The 18,065-nt window shown below is 28.7% G+C and overlaps 1 protein-coding gene across 2 annotated transcripts in view; it reads right to left on the bottom strand.

Annotated features, from left to right (window-relative positions):
* Positions 1 to 10,981: 10,981 nt before the first annotated feature.
* The window catches only part of LOC148239281 (uncharacterized), a 45,367-nt gene continuing 38,283 nt past the window's right edge, over positions 10,982 to 18,065 (bottom strand). The window contains exon 3 of one of the 2 annotated variants that reach the window (XM_088183990.1): positions 10,982 to 13,169. In XM_088183990.1, the coding sequence (XP_088040116.1) occupies positions 12,337 to 13,169 (833 nt within the window). In that variant the 3' untranslated portion in view covers positions 10,982 to 12,336. The remainder of the gene's footprint in view (positions 13,170 to 18,065) is intronic. The other variant, XM_088183981.1, reaches the window with a different exon arrangement.

Here is an 18,065-nt window from a genome sequence, read left to right on the forward strand (position 1 = left end):
GTGAAAAATAAATTTATCATATAGGGAGTCTCCCACTGGAGGCCGTTTTTAAATAATTAATATACAATTATAGTATATTTCATTTAGTTCAGTTTAGTTTAGTTTAGTACTTGCCAGTATGATACTGGACTTTTACAATTTTTTGGTCACCTGATAAATCTCCGCTCCCAAAAGCGTTGATCGTTTTAATGGCTCTCTAACAATCGCACAAGCAAGAAGACCTGTGTCATCCCGAAGATGTCACATTTACGATCGTCCCAATAATACGAGTCGCTTTCCCAGATTCACTAAATAAACACATGGGGATACACATACCGAACGAATGGTTTTACAACGTCATAAATAATGCTTATTATTTTTTTACACCCAGGACGCGTACGTATATTATCCAATAAAATTAGGATATTTTATTATTTTTCTGTGATTCTCGGGACACACGGCAATGCATTATTTTGTATGAATGTACGACCATATTATAATTTTCCTAAAGGTGCTTACATAAAAATGAATCAAATTATAATACATAATTTAAAATGGGCGATTGTGGGCTTAGTCTATTTTACGTATAACAACTTGGTTGTTTTGGGTATAATATTGATTTTTTTGTAAGCTTTGGATTTATACGTGAGTTAACTATCTACATTCATCATCGAAATCTTTCGAACACATCAGTAATGTTTTTTGTTTTAAATATATAATTATTATAAATACTTATTATTCTTTGGTTATGAGACTTGGTATATGTATCAAAATAGTGGGAGCAAAGTAGCATTATTAAAAAAAATCACATAAAAGTTGAGTTAGCCAATTTACACTTTGGGTCATTGATATATTTATTATTTGTCTTTAAAGGTATAACAAGGCAAAAAATTATGTGTTGGAAGTATATACAGGTGTACGATAAATAATGGAAAATAATGTGTGTATGTGCACCTCGGTCGATAATATGTAAGGTGTACATATGTAAAGTCCGTAGTGGCGCCGACTGGGACAGACTATTTCAAGCCTTTTAATATTCTCAAATATTATATATGAATGACCCTTTGAAAAGGCCTTATCACACGCTGAGTTTTATTAAAGAGATCGACTTGTTTCAGTGCTATTTTCAAATAATATAGGAAATCTGAAATTTCATATTATTTATTTAAAAAGTAAATAGAAAATGTAAGATAAATGTTGTTTGATTTTCCCATGTGCAGATTCAGAAATATATTGCATTATCTTGTTTTAGATAATTATTTACACCCATTTTGCAGACATAAATTTGCTCAAAACAATTAAACAACAATGTAATAAGCTTTACTTTTGAGAGTAATTCTTTTTTTGAGATAACTGAAGTTCTAAGTTCATCACTTCCTATCGTCAAAATTTATTACAAATGCTCAACTGCTAATTCTGGTCTGTAATTGTGATTTTATGTACTTTATCTTTGAAAATGCCTTTTCACATAGGTGCTGCAAAATAATAATATAAATCTCAAGGTATATGATTTAAATTGTTTAGTCAAATAGATTTTTACAAATCGATATATATTCTGTTCTTGCATCATGATTTGAAAAACGCTGCTAGAATTGTAGTTCGAGCTCAGAAAATATATTTGAAGCAATTTTTATTGGAATGGAAGTTTCACTTATTTTTACATTTTTGACACCATAAGAAATACACTAACTTGACACAATTTGGGACTCAATCAATGATTGTAATAACATATAATAATTTGAGAAATTTTCTAAATTTAATCTGCAGGTGAATAATACAATAAATAATCGGAGGCTTTGCAAGCTTTGAATTTTTAATTGCCTATTGATGTTACTCACAATGTGCCGAAATGTTGAAAAATTGAAACATATATATTTTTCTAGAACACATTTCTTCAAAAATGAAATATAACTTAATAAATTCACCATTGATAAATTATAGTTAATATATATAATAATAAGCTTGTTGTGAAAAATCTCAAAATAAAAATCATGGTGGTTTAGCTATTAAACTGCTGTATATTAGGGCAAGTCAGAATATTCGGCTTCCATTTTTTATTAAAAACATCACGAAACTGACAACGGTTATACAGTTCACCGCTGACACAACTGGTTCAATAACATATATTAATCTGATATATTTACAAAAAAACCTGCTGGTGAATAATGCAACAAATAATCAATTTTGTTTTTTTAACTATTTAATTGGCTATTGATGTTACTCACAATGTGCTCAGCCTTTTTTGTAACTGTTCTTGCCGAAAGGCTAAAATATTAAAATATATACTATATTTTCCCGGGACACATTTCTTCATATGCAACAATCAATCATAAATTGATTCACCATCAGTAAATATTTTTTCTTTATTAGTTAATAAATATGATTCTTGGGAACTGTTATTAGTTTAAAAAATCTAATTTAAGCCATTAAACTGCTGTATAATAAAGTAAGACAGGATATTCAGCTCGCATTTTTAATTAAAAACATCACGATACTGACAACGATTAGGTCCACGAGTAAAAATAAAGTTCACTACTGACACAACTAGTTTGAGTTATTTACCTACAAAGCCCATAAACACTTCAAAAGCCTCATGCATTTTTCAAAATCTTGAAATCATTTGAATTGCTATTTAATTGGCTATTGATGTTACTCACAATGTGCCGAAAGGCTTGAAAGATTGAAATGTAACTATTTTCTTGGAACACATTTCTATGGCTGCAACAATAAAACATTACTTAATTACACTTTCTGAAGAATATTTAATTTTTTCTATTATTTAATATATTTCATAGAAAAAACGCTATAATCAGAGTGAAAAAAACTTCTTGTTTAATAAAACTTTGTTACGCAAATTGAGCCCTATTGATGACTAGATGTCTAGATTACCTGAACTTTATGGAATACTCTATTTTGGCGAAGTTTGTAAGGTGTAAGAAATTGTTAATTTTAAAAAATAGTGCTTTATTTTCATGTAGACTAATGTGTAGCAACCGAAGCTGTGTTCAGATTTATTTTTTTAGTTATCGTTTATATGTTATTTTAATCATGTATTCTATACATTGTATAGTATAAAATCATTTACGATTTACATAGTAAAATTACATCAGACATATTCAGACATTTAAATTATTACAAAATTAAAAATAATTGTTTATGTAGAGAAAAAAACATTTTCGTCTATGAAACTCGTATTGTAATAGTTACATGCTCCTCTGTAGCACATAAATTCATATTGTCACAATAAAAAGTCAACATCACACGCATATATTCAAAATTATGCTTCAAATATACAACCGGACACTTTTTTTTAGAATAACGTTAAGTCAAATAATTAAAGAACACTAAACGTTCGAATACTTGTCGACGTGATTTTTTTCATAGACACTAATAGCCAGAAAATAAAATAGTAACCGACCAATTCTCAATCCCAAAAACTTTTATCTACGTACAATCATTGTGTATGTTTCATAACTTTTTATGACTATTATTTTTAACTTTAATCACATTCAAGATTATTTATGCTATGGATTTGAAGATTTTTATTTATATTTTTTTATACCTTTTATCAAAGTCTCAGTATCTCCACATAGATTCCTATTTCAGGTTTAATAACTATTCGCTCATGTGAATTTGTGTGTGTTTTCGTACGCAATGATTTACTCGCGCTTGTCGCACATTGGCTTCATACAGGATTTATTATCCTGATCCCTCGGTACGTAAGTACCCATTTGATACATGTAAAGCTACCCATGTTCCTGAACTTCTGGATAATGATCGGACAAGCGGCACAATTTATGGATGGATCTTTAATAACGTCCACGAATAACGCGGCTTCCTCGCTAAAATTTAGATCAAGCTGTATTTTTATTTACTTTCCGAGCTTCTTGATTTTCTACATAGCATGCAAAAATATAGTTATAACTATTTCTGCGAATTATACAGCAACACTGAGCTAGTTTTCAAGACGTTGTAGTGAAGTGTCGACGATATTGTATATTAGTTACAGTCGGTTTAAACAAATAGCGTTTCTGCTTGAATTACAGATTTTAAAATAAATATTTACGTTTTTTATATCTAAAATCCCAGACTTAACGATTTGTTTTATGTAATTTTAGGGTAAAATTAATTTGTTTGATATGTATAATATAAATCAATGAAATATATTTTTTTTCATTATCATATTTATGGCATATTAATCATTTGAATTTTAACTTCTTCATTATTTTTATCAGAAAATAATGAATTAATTTATGAATAAATTTATTCTAATTAAAATAATAATATAAAGAAACTGTCTTATTAAGCAAAAGTTTCACATCATGATGGGGCAAAATTTCGCATTCAAATTTTTCCTACATATAATTTGAAACCCATCTGTATAATTTTGCAGAGCCGCCGTTGATACACACTGTAGATTAAATAATCAAGCAATTCGGAAAACGTCACAAGATTTTGCTTTTTTTAGAGTACGCTCGGGATAAGGATGCCGGTTTGTTATTGTGTGCGTGTACATGTATATGAGAGGGAGAAGCGATGTAGCGTGTACTTCGTTGTCTCGCTTTCTCTTTTAAGGACAGTCGCTGATTCGTCAACGCTGGTATTCGTCATTAAAGTGCAGTGTGGCACAGAAGTTCGATCTTCTCTAGTGATTTATTTTAAATAATTTTGTGTTGATATTGATTTAACCCAGATATGCCCACTGTCCCATGGGTAGGTCACTAAACTCGTGCCACTGTTTTTTATTTATAGATTAAATCTTAAGAGAACAAAATTTCTTGGGCATATCTGGGTTAATTGATATCAAGGCTTCAAATATACACTGTAAGTTTTTCGTTCTCTTACCCGTGGATTAAAATATTTTAATAATTTTTCCATTAATCCGTACGTTGTTGGTTTTTTTACACTATTCTCTGTAAGGCTTAAAAAAGTTATTATTTTTATCGTTGCGCCAATGATCATTTTTTAATATATTCAATGGATTCTAATGATTTAATAGAGTCGTCGAGCCATTAAAGAATCTGCGAATAATTTCTTTCCCAATTTATGTATTTTTACTTTTGATGAATAGCTAAAGAGTTCATTATTTTTTTGACTAGTGAAAGATTTTGAATTTTGCAAATATTTAATTAATGACATCAATGTCTGGTTTCTTCGATTATATAATATATTTTTAATTGTCCGTTGAAATTTCCAACTTAGCTCAGATGTATGTATGTTAAATAAACATATATTTTATGTTAAAATAAAAAAATTAAATATTCTGAGCGAAATTGTTTTGAGCCACACAGTTCACGCACACAATAACAAACCGGAATCCTTATCCCGAGCGTACTTCTACTGCTTTAAAAATAATGTGCTTAGATGAAACTAAGTTAAGTAGATATTCTATATACCTTGAAAGACAATGCAAAAAAATGTTCTGCCCATAGAATGAAAATTTACAAAAAATAAAATATACTGAAACACGTCAATTAATTTCACAAATAAATCTGACTGCAAACTATGAATATATACATAGAGATAGCACATATTGCAAAATTTTCTTAAGTATTCCAGTAATTTTCGCTTCAGTGGAAAGATCCTTCAGTAAACCTAAGCTGATCAAAAAGTTTTTAACATATTAAATAGCTCATTCTAGTCTGATTAATTGGTGTATACTTTCGATTAAAATCTAAGTAACACAATTATTAGACATAACCAAAATTATAGTCGATTTTGCCTCCTCAAAGGCGAGAGATAACTTTTAAAATAAAATATATTTTTCCTCAAGGATGGCTATGAAAATTAAACAGAATAATTATAAATTAGTCTTAGAGTATAAAACGGTAGTTTTGTTGAACTTGTTACAAACGGTCCTCTGCAATTGATAGTTTATAAAAATCTACATTTTATTATTTAATTACAGAAATCCCAATTTCTGTGTCATATTTCTATACAAAGACTAACATTTAAACCGACATATTCTTTAGAAGGTTTTTAGTAAAATGCAACTAACGAAAATATATTTTTTATATGTGTATTTTTTTTTATACCTATAACAAATTTTTTTTGGGGTGACGCGCAAATTTAGTCTTTGCACCAGGAACAGCTTTTTAATTGTACGACTCTGTTGGGGTATAGTGTATTTTTAATATTATTTTGAGGGAAATATTTTAATTGTGATATATGGAATCAAACATTAATTTTCGTTTGCTTTACTCTACTGTAATAATTATTACGGATTAGTTAAACTTAAACTTGTGCAAAATCAAGGTCGCCACGAATAACGGTTTGTTAAACTTGGCTCACTGTAAGATTCAGAGGCTGAACTATGATGTAATTTCAACTCAAATATATTTTGTGTGGAAAAAGTTTAATTATTTATTAGATAGTCTTAAATAATAAAATAAACAATTAATGAAATTGTTCCTTTTATAACAATCATTAAACAAACTGATCGTTTAGAAAGTTAATAGCTTTAAATTGATATCAATGTGAGTTATTGTGTTAAAACAATTTTCTGTTGTTGCACCATGCCAATTTAGTGGCGAGCTGTTATCAGATGCTGTGAACAATGAGGAAAGAAACGCGTTCAATTTCATCGATAGATAATCTCGTCACGTGTATGTGTGCAATATATATTTATCTGTGGTAGTGTATGGGTAAGTGAATTACCGGTTTTAAGGCTCGAGCTTGACGTTTCGCAAGTAAAAACACGGCAGCCCCAGGACAAATGGTCCAATATGGCCGACCGTGAGTAATTTTAAATGGCGGACGTGGGAAAGGAACGACCGGAAAATCGGGAAATTAAAAAATATATATCTGCAATATTCAGCTTGTCTATCTGGAATATGTAATTCACTAAGATTCAGAGACAAAACTTTGAGCTACCTAACTAATTCACCGGATAGTTTTAGTTTAAGTTAATTATATAATATTATTTAAAACAAAAATGAATAATGTTAAATAATTAATAAAAACATACTATAGATACAGCTTTTTCTTCATACACACAATTGTGGTTAGCTTTTGATACTCATGGGCTGCAAATAAATTTATTTATTATTACAAATTTGATTTTAACCAAATATCTTTTAAAGTAAATACATTTATTCAACTTAAAACGGTAATCAAATTCAAGTCATTTCTTCCCTATCTTTATTGTAACTAAATATAATATATATATATATAGAAGTTGGTAGCATATACTTAATTGATTTATTACATAGCACTAATAGTAGAAAAGCATGTAAAATTATTGTTAATTTATGCAATTACATTTAAAAGATGTACTCCCTTACCTGATTCCGCCACTGATAAGATTCACCCTATTTTATGAACATTAATATTTTATTTTTATTTATCAAAATATGCTGACATGTTATAAATTATACAGTGTCTATTGGTTATAAATCGAGAAATATAAATATGTATATTAACGGCGGCGGGGGAGATAAAAATATTTTTCCACCTTTTTCTGCGTCTACCGACTCGATCGTGGTTCTTTTTCCGAAATCTTGCGCCGTGTTTACATGCATAAATCAAGACCCAACAAAGATGGAGCGGACCAACATTAAGATAAAGATCAGCTGAGTTCATCTTTGCGCCGATTCAGGCGTCGCCAACTTTCGGCGATAGAATCAAACTATTGAGTAATTTTACCCCCGAACTACTAATGCTAGTTTTAAATGTGCCATTGAAAACACAATAAGTTATCCTAGAGTGAATTGTATTTTTATCACAAAGATAAAATAACACGATTTATATTACACTTGTTATAATCTTTAACCTACAAAAGCTTTCAGACACTCTCTTAATAGTTAGTTTATTTTGGATAATAAATTATTGTTTTATGAAAATATTCAACAACTTTTGCATAATTCTATGCCCTATATATTGAATAATTTATTTTTATATGATGTTAAAAAACTGTTTTTAATGCTTAATGTATATTTACATATGTAATATTTAAGAATACGTAAATAAAAATAAAAAATAATGTCTGAATATATAACAGATGTTATTATATGATATTAATTTCAAAATATTTAACTCTTACATTTCTCATAATTTTACTTAAAAATAGAGAAAACTATTAATCGGTTTTGAATTAAAAGTAAATTATATTTGACAATCAGACAATCACCTATATTCAGAATTTTTGTGTGCGCAATTTTTGTTTGTGCAATAATCCAGTCACCGTGAATATTTATATTCGTCTTTAAAAACCAAATGATTTTCTGAACACATTATTTTCGGTAGTGGCAAAAATTGTGCTCAATTTTTATTTTTTTTTGTTATTTTTGTTATCATAGTGATTTAGAGTTGATAGCTATTTTTTGTTTTAATATGTACTAGGTATATAGTTTTAATTTTGCAATTTATTTAAAACAATTTAAAAAATTATTCTACAATTAAAATGTGTATTTTAAATTTAAAAGTAAATGTAATAGTCTATATCCTACGACAATAATTAAAATGCAGGGCTTAGTTTATTAATTTAATGACAGATTAAATAATAGTTTACTCTTTTTTAATATTTTCTAAGACTAAATATAAACAGTTTATAAATATAGTTACTAGAAAGTTTGAACTACTCTTTCAAAAACTTGTCGTAATTATTTGTTTTAATTATCAGGGAGAGAGAAGGGAAAATTTCCTGGGGCCCAACTCTGGAAAAAATCATAGCAAGAATATATTTATAAAAAAAGTAAAAATTGACATAAAATAATGAATCAGAACTAAATTACAGTTGTTTGAAATTTACCAATATACTAATGTATTTCAGGTATAAGTTCCATATCATACAAGAAATAAAAGTAGCGGAACATTGCCTTCAAAAACACCCACTTTCTAGGTAGTGCTCTCACAATAAACATTATTATTAAAAATGACAGATTTTTGACGCAGCTCTGTTTGTGCTAAATTTTTTTGCAAATTATTGTTGACTTTATTGCTTTTTGAACGTATAAAAATTATTAGACATGAGAGGAAATATTCAACAAATGTAAATTAGTAGCAGTAAATTTAGGTATTCGATCTGAAAATTGAATACCACCAGCTGAATTATACAAATTTAATGCTTTTATAGATTGTATTATTGGAAATTTGACAAGTAGATTTAATGCAGCAAAATCTGTTTCATGTGCTTATTCCTAAAAGAAAATTTAGAAAAAACAGTCTCGAATCTTTCCCGAAATATTTTTAAAAATATGTTATTTCAGTAAAATCATATCGGAATACATTTTCACTAGTAGATATATATTTTTACCAGTGAAAATATAAATTATCTGCCAGGTACCAGAAAATTATATGTTATATGTAGTAATATATATATATTTACATATATATCATCATTTATTTACATCCGGTGTATAACTTTTTGGTATAATTTTATTTTTACTACCAAATTCATTTTCACCAGTAGATATATATTTCTACTAGCCAAAATATAATTTAACTGTAGGTGCTAATATGTTGCTCTAAAATGACTTTGAAACTCAATTTGACAGTTTGAGACTCAATTTGCTGTTCAAACCCAAACCTAACCTAATGAAAGTTCTAAAACTAATTCTAGTTTTAGAGCTTTTATTAGGTCAAGTCCAAAATACAAACTAAGCCAGCTCATCTGTTAAGGAAAAATATGCGGAACAATGCGTACAGACAAACATCGCATCCCACGTATTGCTCTATAGTTTGATATTACACTATGATATAAAAATATGATAGCTATCCTTATCGATAATACTATAGACTTCTAATATATGAGAGCTGATCAAAGTATATTCAAACCGAATTTTGGTCAATAGGAGAGCGAAAAAACAATTATCACTTCTCGGAAGGCAAAAATTCACGTCAAAATCAATAAAATCGTGTCGGCGCCGTCGCAGTGGGAACGCTCGGTAACGAGCGTTCCCACTGCTACGGCGACGGCACGATTTTATTGATTTTGACGTGGATTTTTGACTTCTGAGAAGTGATAATTGTTTTTTGGGCTCTCATATTGGGCAAAATTCGGTTTTTATGTGCTTTATTCGATTCTCACTCGTAATTTTGTTATAAAAAGTCTTAATATAAACGCTTGATAATCGAGCGTTTTCATCGCGATGGCACTATTTTATTTCTTTTGACCTTAACTGAAAATTAACTATATGGCAACACTGAACAGCAAAGAAAACATGACTAATTATCAGATAAATGAGTAGATTTTTTAATAATTTTTAATCCCTAATTAACATATTTCGCATAAAATATGATTTCAGAAAATGTGTCGCAACGGTGGCTAATGCTTATATTTATTTGTAGCATAGAAAGGGTTAACTCGTACCTATTATTATTTATTCAAGAAATTATATTACGATGTTAAAAAATATATAAAATGCCATTTTTGTCATGATGCCCGGAATCATTGTTTTTCCTGGGTCCGAGTTCGGTACATATGTTCAATACACATATGCTATACTTTTGTAGGCGTATGATGACATCATCTATTTCAAAAGTATGTTCAAAATAAAACATTCATGTGAAAATTTAGATATTCATTTTTCCTTAATGTCTTATATGTATTTACTATACATTTTCTCATGTCTTTTGCCTATTTATTCAGTATTTAAAGCAGTACTATATCTTGATACAATTAACCAAATTTAAATCAAATTACTATTATATTAACATAAAAACACATGATATTCAGTTATATTATTAGGTTAATTAAAAACTACTAAGTGCTTATTTAGAGTTGAAAATGGTTATTTACCCCTGGATCCCGTAAATAAAAAATCGTAAAATCAAACGTAATGGCGCTTTGCGATTGGCTAGAATGGACCTCATATATCTCGTGGGAGGGGGTGAGATTGTGATCTTCGCAGACACAGTAGAAAGTGAATCTTTGATGCTATTGGATCAAAATTGCCCTCCTCCCTTAATGACCCTTAATCACGATTTATTCGTATTCGAACAACTTAATTTAACTGAAAAAATCTACAATATTATTAAATTTATAAATAAAACAAAACCGCTGTTACTTTTGCAAATCATTTATTATCAACTTTACATCTGTTTCATTTTATTCTTATGAATTTTTATAATGTCAATTTTGCTCATGGTGTTTTTTATCAATAATAAAATACTCTTAATTTCTTTAAATATTCAAGCATAAGTTTCTTTATTCATAATAATAATATTAATTATACAATTAACAATATACAATATTTTACACGATATAAAAATAGTACATACTCGTTTATTTATCATATAGAATTTTTTATACAGATGAAAAAAAAAGAGATACAAAAATAAAAGAAAAATATTTGTTACATAATACATATACGTAGAAAATGTAATACTGAAGTTTTCATAATCGTGAATCGTTTTAATGTCATATATAAAAAAATCTAAAACTATATCTCGACATATAGCAGAACTTCCTGTAACTCGAGATGTTGACTTTGAAAGCATTTTACCGACAAATGTCAAATGTTAAATCGCTGACACAGAGGTGACGAGACACTGGAGATAGATCTTTCACGAAAGTGAAACGCCAGCGTTTCTCAACTTTTGATAAAAAATATTTTAAGATGTCCTTTTTAAAATAATTTGTGTGTGTGTATTATTTAATATACATACATGTTGAGAATCTTAGGCGGGTGTTATATAATACGACTTCTTCAGGTAACCTTAGACACGTGCCATTAGGCCGCCGGCGTAGAAAAACAAACATTTTAAAAGGACAACTTGAGTGATTCTTGTCTATTTGGAAATTAGTCTCGTGTCACTAAAAAAAAAACTATGAAACGATCCACAATTATTTTATTCATAAGAAAAATATTAACTATAGACAAAGCAGTTTCTAAAGACTAGTTTTGTTTTTGTTCGATGATTATAAGAAAATAGAAAATTAAAACTACAAGAAATTATTTTAAAATTTGGTTGTGGATAAATGCAATAATTACTATAAATAATCACTGGATGAAGACAATCATTAGATTTCTAAAAAGAGGTAGCAAATTTCGTACCATTAGTTTAGTCGAAATACTGACATTTATCAACTTATATTTTTAAACCTGAAATTTCAAAAATTGTATTTTAAACCGATGAAATATTATTTTTGCAATTTTGAAATTAATTTTTATAAAAAAAATATTTTCTTGCTCAAGTTATATATTTTTATACTCGTGTTTTGCAAATGATAGAATAGTTTAATCTGTCGTGATTCGTTGTTATATGTTTGAATATTATTTTACTACCTCCATTCTGAACTCCAACTATCACCCAAATCATCTAAGAACAACCAAAGACATGAAAAGGCATGAAAAGGCGACGAAATTAACTAAACACTAGTTATAAATTTAAATAGGGTCCCTAAGTTCATTGCAGTCAGTACGCTGTCGCTGCCCCACTGTGGTGATGGTGCATCAGGTGGTGGTGGTGATTCGCAAAATGGTGGTGGTTGAGCGGATGAGGCGCTGGAGAGTGGTCTTGAGACGGTGGCGTCTGAAGACCACCAGCCGACGCCGATTGACAGACGTACCATTCCGAAAGGTTAGTAGTGGCCATCTGGTGGTGGTTCATCGGATGGTGGTGATGATTAGTCTGCAAGTGTCCCGGCTGGGAATGGATATGGTGACCTCCCAGTCCCAGCTTGTTAGCGTCCATTAAATGATTATTCATAATACCACCACCCAAGTTAGTCAAAGACGTTGAATTGGGCTGGATGGGCGGTGGTAATTTTTGGTCTGATTCGAAATATTTATTATTTAAATCTTCTAATTTGGTCGTTATGGAATGGTTTTGGTCGTTGGGGTGCAGCGCTGGAATGGTACCCAACGCTGTCGGCGTTGCTGGGTTAGGCATTTTTTGGTGCATTTGTTGTTGTTGCTGCTGTTGCTGCTGTTGTTGTTGCTGTTGTTGCTGGTTAGGCGTTCTAATGGGACTAGCAGAACCGTTGATGATGCTAATGCACTCCGAAGAGTTAGAATCTTCTCCGTCACTATCGTAACCGTGTGTGGATCGATCGTCTCCATGTCCCGGTCCGTGGACTTTCATATGTTTCCTGAGACTCGAGGGATGTGTGTAAGATTTGTCGCATCCAGATATTCTACAGTTGTAAGGCTTGTCCGAGGTGTGGACATGGGAATGCTTCTTTCTGTCCGAAGAGTTCGCGAAGCGACGATCACAGCCTTCGTATTCGCATTTAAAAGGTTTCTCACCTGAAACATAAAGAAAAATAATATAAATAAATATATTTTTAAAGTCACTAGTACATAAAAAATAGCAAAATTCTTGAACCACCATTTGTGGTAACTGATACAGTTAGCGGCATATAAATTCATTTAAAATTAGACTTTATATCAATTAAAAAAGTTCATAAAAAATCTGTGGTCTGTATCTTTGAAAAAATACCTACGTGACGGAATTATAAACGAGAGCTGCTTTTAAGATCTAATTGGATTCACAAATACGGTACACACATGTTGTACATTACGTTTTTTATAATTGAATTCCCACATTTATAAATATAATTTAAAAGTATAATTATTAGCTTTTAAGTGTAATTGAGTTTAACTTTTTATAAGAATACTATATATAGTAATAAAAAATAGTTATACTAAATATTTGCACAGTAATTTTACATCAATTATGAAAGTATAACCTGAATTGACCAGAAAAATGGATATCATTTAATGAAAAAAATATGAATCATAATGAAATCTAAACATTAAAAAAACCCCCATTGAAATGACGTCCCAGATTTAAAACCAGAAATTCTCGGGTTATTCCTCAAAGATAATCTAAGAAAACAGTATCAAATCTCTGTTTCTAAGCAAGAAATTCTTGGGTTCTCCTTCAAAGAAAATTAAAAAAAACGTCGAATCTATCCAGAAAATATTTTTTAAAATATGTCGTTTTAGTAAAATCATTTCGGAATATATTTTTACTGGTAGATATATATTTTTCTAGTGAAAATATAATTTATCTGGCAGGTGTAGTAATAAATACAATTACATACTTATCATTATTTTTTACATACGATGTATAAATGTTAACGTGAATATACAAGTTTTATTTTCACTAGTCCAAATACATTTCTCTAAAGAAAATCTAAAAAAACCGCTGAATCCATCCATAAAATATTTTTAAATAATTCATAAAAATCATATCGGAATATATTTTCACCAATAGATATATATTTACCAGTGAAAATATTATTTATCTGGTAATTGCTAGTAATATTATATGATTTTAACTTTTCTATATGTAATAAATATATACATTTACATTTATTAACATGCGATGTATAAATTTTGCAGTGAATGCTTATGTTTGGATCATAATGAAATCTAAATATCAAAAACAATCACTGACTGACCAACATTTACCCTCACTACCCCATTTAAAAAATATAAAATGACGTCCCTGTTTTTAAATCAAAATTCTCGGGTTATCCCTCAAAGATAATTTAAATAAACAGTATCGAATCTATCCAAAAAAAAATTTTTTTTAAATATGTCGTTTCAGTAAATTTATATTCAGTAAAGTTATATTTTCACTAGTGACGCTCAAATAGATTTTCACCAAAGTAAATATATTTCTATTTGCGAAAATATTATTTAACAGATATGCAATATTGAAATTATATGCTATTCTAAAATGTTCATGGAACTCAATTTGACACATGAAAAAACCAAACCTAACCTAAAAAAATTAACGAAAACTAACTTAAATATGCTAGATATTCTAACCAATATTTCTACGGACTTCTGATATGAGAATTTATATTTAAACCGTAAATTTTGGTTTCATATAAAATTCGCTTTTATATAACTATTTGTTCTGTATTGTTAAGTATTTTCAACAACACAGCTAGTAATCTCCCCCTGGAATATATACAGGCAATTTATTATATTTTAATAATCTATCGTGATTTATAAGAGTCATGGACCAACAACTAAAAGTCGCATAGAAAATAATACAAAAAAAAACACTGTTTAACTGCAGAAACTTTAGGAATTCCTCATATTTTTAAATAAATGTTATTACAAGTGTGGGTTTTCCAAATAGCTGGTAGTGATTTTATTATCTATTTTAAATCAATACAAATAAAGTTTAATTTAGGGACAATAAAGTACACAATAGCAGCAACTAAATGGGTATTTTCGGCAGCAGAAATAATTACAATGAAACTTCTTACTTATATAATATAAAGTTTTTAACTTTTAACTTTTGTATATAAAGATTTAATGCTCTATTATATTCAAAATAACTGTAAATAGTCTGGATACTTTTTACTGCTTACATAAAAACTTGTAAGTATAAACCAATATTCATTATTCAAATTGTATTTTTTTCATAACTTTACGAATATTTTATCGTTCACTATTCGATATTCGATGAGCTGAAAAAAATAATAATTGTAAACTTAAAGGAAAATACCATGTTTTATTCATGGCCCCCACTTTTTTAAATATAATATTATGCAAATATATTAACTCCTTCAGCTCTGAAAATTGCTTTTTAAGGTTCGATAATTATTGGGAAAACGAAAGTATTTTTTAAGATTCGATAATTTTTGGGAAAACGAAAATTGTAAACTTCTGAAAAGATATTGAATAATCGATTATTAAAAAGCTCGTGTTGCATATTTTTTGTAATTAGATTTTTTCGGATAACATTTTCAATGTTGTTTAGTAAATATTAATAATGTCTTGATTTTACATTAAAAAAATATTTAACAAAAAATATTTGGGCATTTCAGTAAGAAGGTGCTGGCTTTAGGGCCCGCTTTATGAGGTGGGAGCCATGGTTTTAATAATGTGAAATGTATAAAAAATATTTTTTTACTACGCATATCTATATATATTATTTTCAATTACTTTTAATGGAAAGTAATATAAAAACATAGAGAACCATTGTAGTTGCAAGGAAATATTTTATGAATGGTTTATAAACCTGGCTAAAATATTTGCAGATTTTTAATATTTTTTGGTAATACTAGTTGTACATTAAAATAATGTTGATAGTATCACTCTGTCAATACTTTTTAAACATAATTACGTATTATCAGTAGATTATATTTTTCTTATTTGATTGGTTAATAACACTTTAAAAACATATCTGTAAAAATGTGTTTTTTAGTTAAAGTTACACTAAAAAAACTCTGAAAGAACTTAAGAACAAAATCCTCTCAATGTTAAATTAAAAAGTTTATGTTGGTAAATTCTAGAAAACGTGTACTCTTCGATGATTTTTTAACGGATACGATACAAGTTAATAATACATATATTTGTGTAAAATAGCATTGAGAAAAAACCAGCAATTTCTGCTAATTGAATTAAGTTCGTCTCGTTATTATTATATATTTTTTTCAGTTTCAAGATTCTTCGTCTCGATCCACATCTCAGAAGGAACTGGTTTCTCGTTAGACTGCAATCAGAACATCCTACCAATAAGTAGCCAGCTTGATTACTTACACATCCAGCCGATCGATTACAAATCGCATTACAGCCTTACCATTCAAGGATTAAATTATCATAGCATTTAGTACCAATGTTATCGAACCGATCCCACAAATGGTGAAGAGGGTTTGTCAGAAGGGACACCACATCGTCCATTACAAAGGGTTCAGCCCAAATCGAGAAAATCTACTATTTATTACATAGTAGATCTTGCCAGATCACGAACTCGTTTTAATAAATGCTACATTAAATTTTGAAATTCATACTCGATTGCTTATTGTGACAAATTGTTGGATTTTGATATGTTTATAAGATAACTTTTTTTCTTACATGTATTTGTATAAATAAGTGTATTATTGTGATAAGTGTGTCGTCGTAAGAACGCGTGTTTGTGTGTGTGTGTGTGTCATTGAAATTTAACGGTATAAAAGGTTAGGAGTTTGAATATAATATAATAAGAGATGTTATCGAGTGATATCGTATGGAATTATGGTAAACATCCATAAGCGTTTATAGTATAAATATATATTATATTAACCTATTATATTATTTTACAAATTTAATTGTAAAATAAAATTTTAAGAATGATATTGGATGCTCTGTATTATGTTCCAAAAAAAAAAGTGATACAAGAAAAGATTAGAGAAAAATCCCAACAAATTGAGCAATAAATTGATTACGGAGAAATCGACTGGAAGATAGAGAATCATAGAAGGATAAAAATAAATATTGCAAAAAAAAACAGTAGAGCTAAAATTATTTGCAATTTTTTTAAAACTTAAATTTTAGAATCTATTAAAAATAATATATGCACTAATATATTATACATCGACATATTCTTTTGACGAAAAGTTATTTTAATTAAGGAATTTATATATAGTGAAAATTTAATAAATTTAAAAGTCATATTTAAGCTTAAGATCTGAATTATAATATTGGAAACATTTGTTTTATTATTATTACTCATTTAAGTAAAAAAAACATCACAATAAACGAAAAATTTAAGTGTCCAACTATTTTGCACAGTGGTGCAAATTGTCACTATCATCTGTTTTGTTACAATATATATATATATTTTGCTTTGAAAATAATTAATGAGGAAATTTTAAACTATTTATTATATTTATTATATTTGCACAATATGTCACTCTGACATTAATTCAATGGAAGTTGCACTAACATGACAAATTTAATCCCATGAAAACTTATCGATATCTTCTATAGAAATTCAATATATTTTTTACATAAATTTAAATACGAAGATGTAAACATCGTTTCAATATTTTGTCACATAATCAATTTATGCAACATCAAAAAACGGATTATAGTCATAACTCTGCAAGCGTTTATCTATGTTTTATTATTGAAAAAAATATAATTCACACCTTATGAGCTTGTAACGAGGGATATTTATTGCGCAAGCTGTACGACCATCGCTTAAGTCAGATATATGACTTTATTTAAACATTTTTTTCTAAGCTCGTTTGGAAATAAGCTTTACGGGGTTAAGCTTTCATTGTTGTGGGCTTATTCATATATTTATTTATATATATTACGTTTCGATTTGATAAATGTTTCTCTGGCAAGATGTTAATTTTTAAAAATACTCGGAAACTGTTCACGCTTCTCGGTATTGGCACGACAGAAGAT

This window comes from Plectrocnemia conspersa, unplaced genomic scaffold (assembly GCF_051122295.1).
Source record: "Plectrocnemia conspersa isolate PC_06_02 unplaced genomic scaffold, ASM5112229v1 ptg000001l, whole genome shotgun sequence".
In the NCBI taxonomy this organism is placed as follows: domain Eukaryota; kingdom Metazoa; phylum Arthropoda; class Insecta; order Trichoptera; family Polycentropodidae; genus Plectrocnemia; species Plectrocnemia conspersa.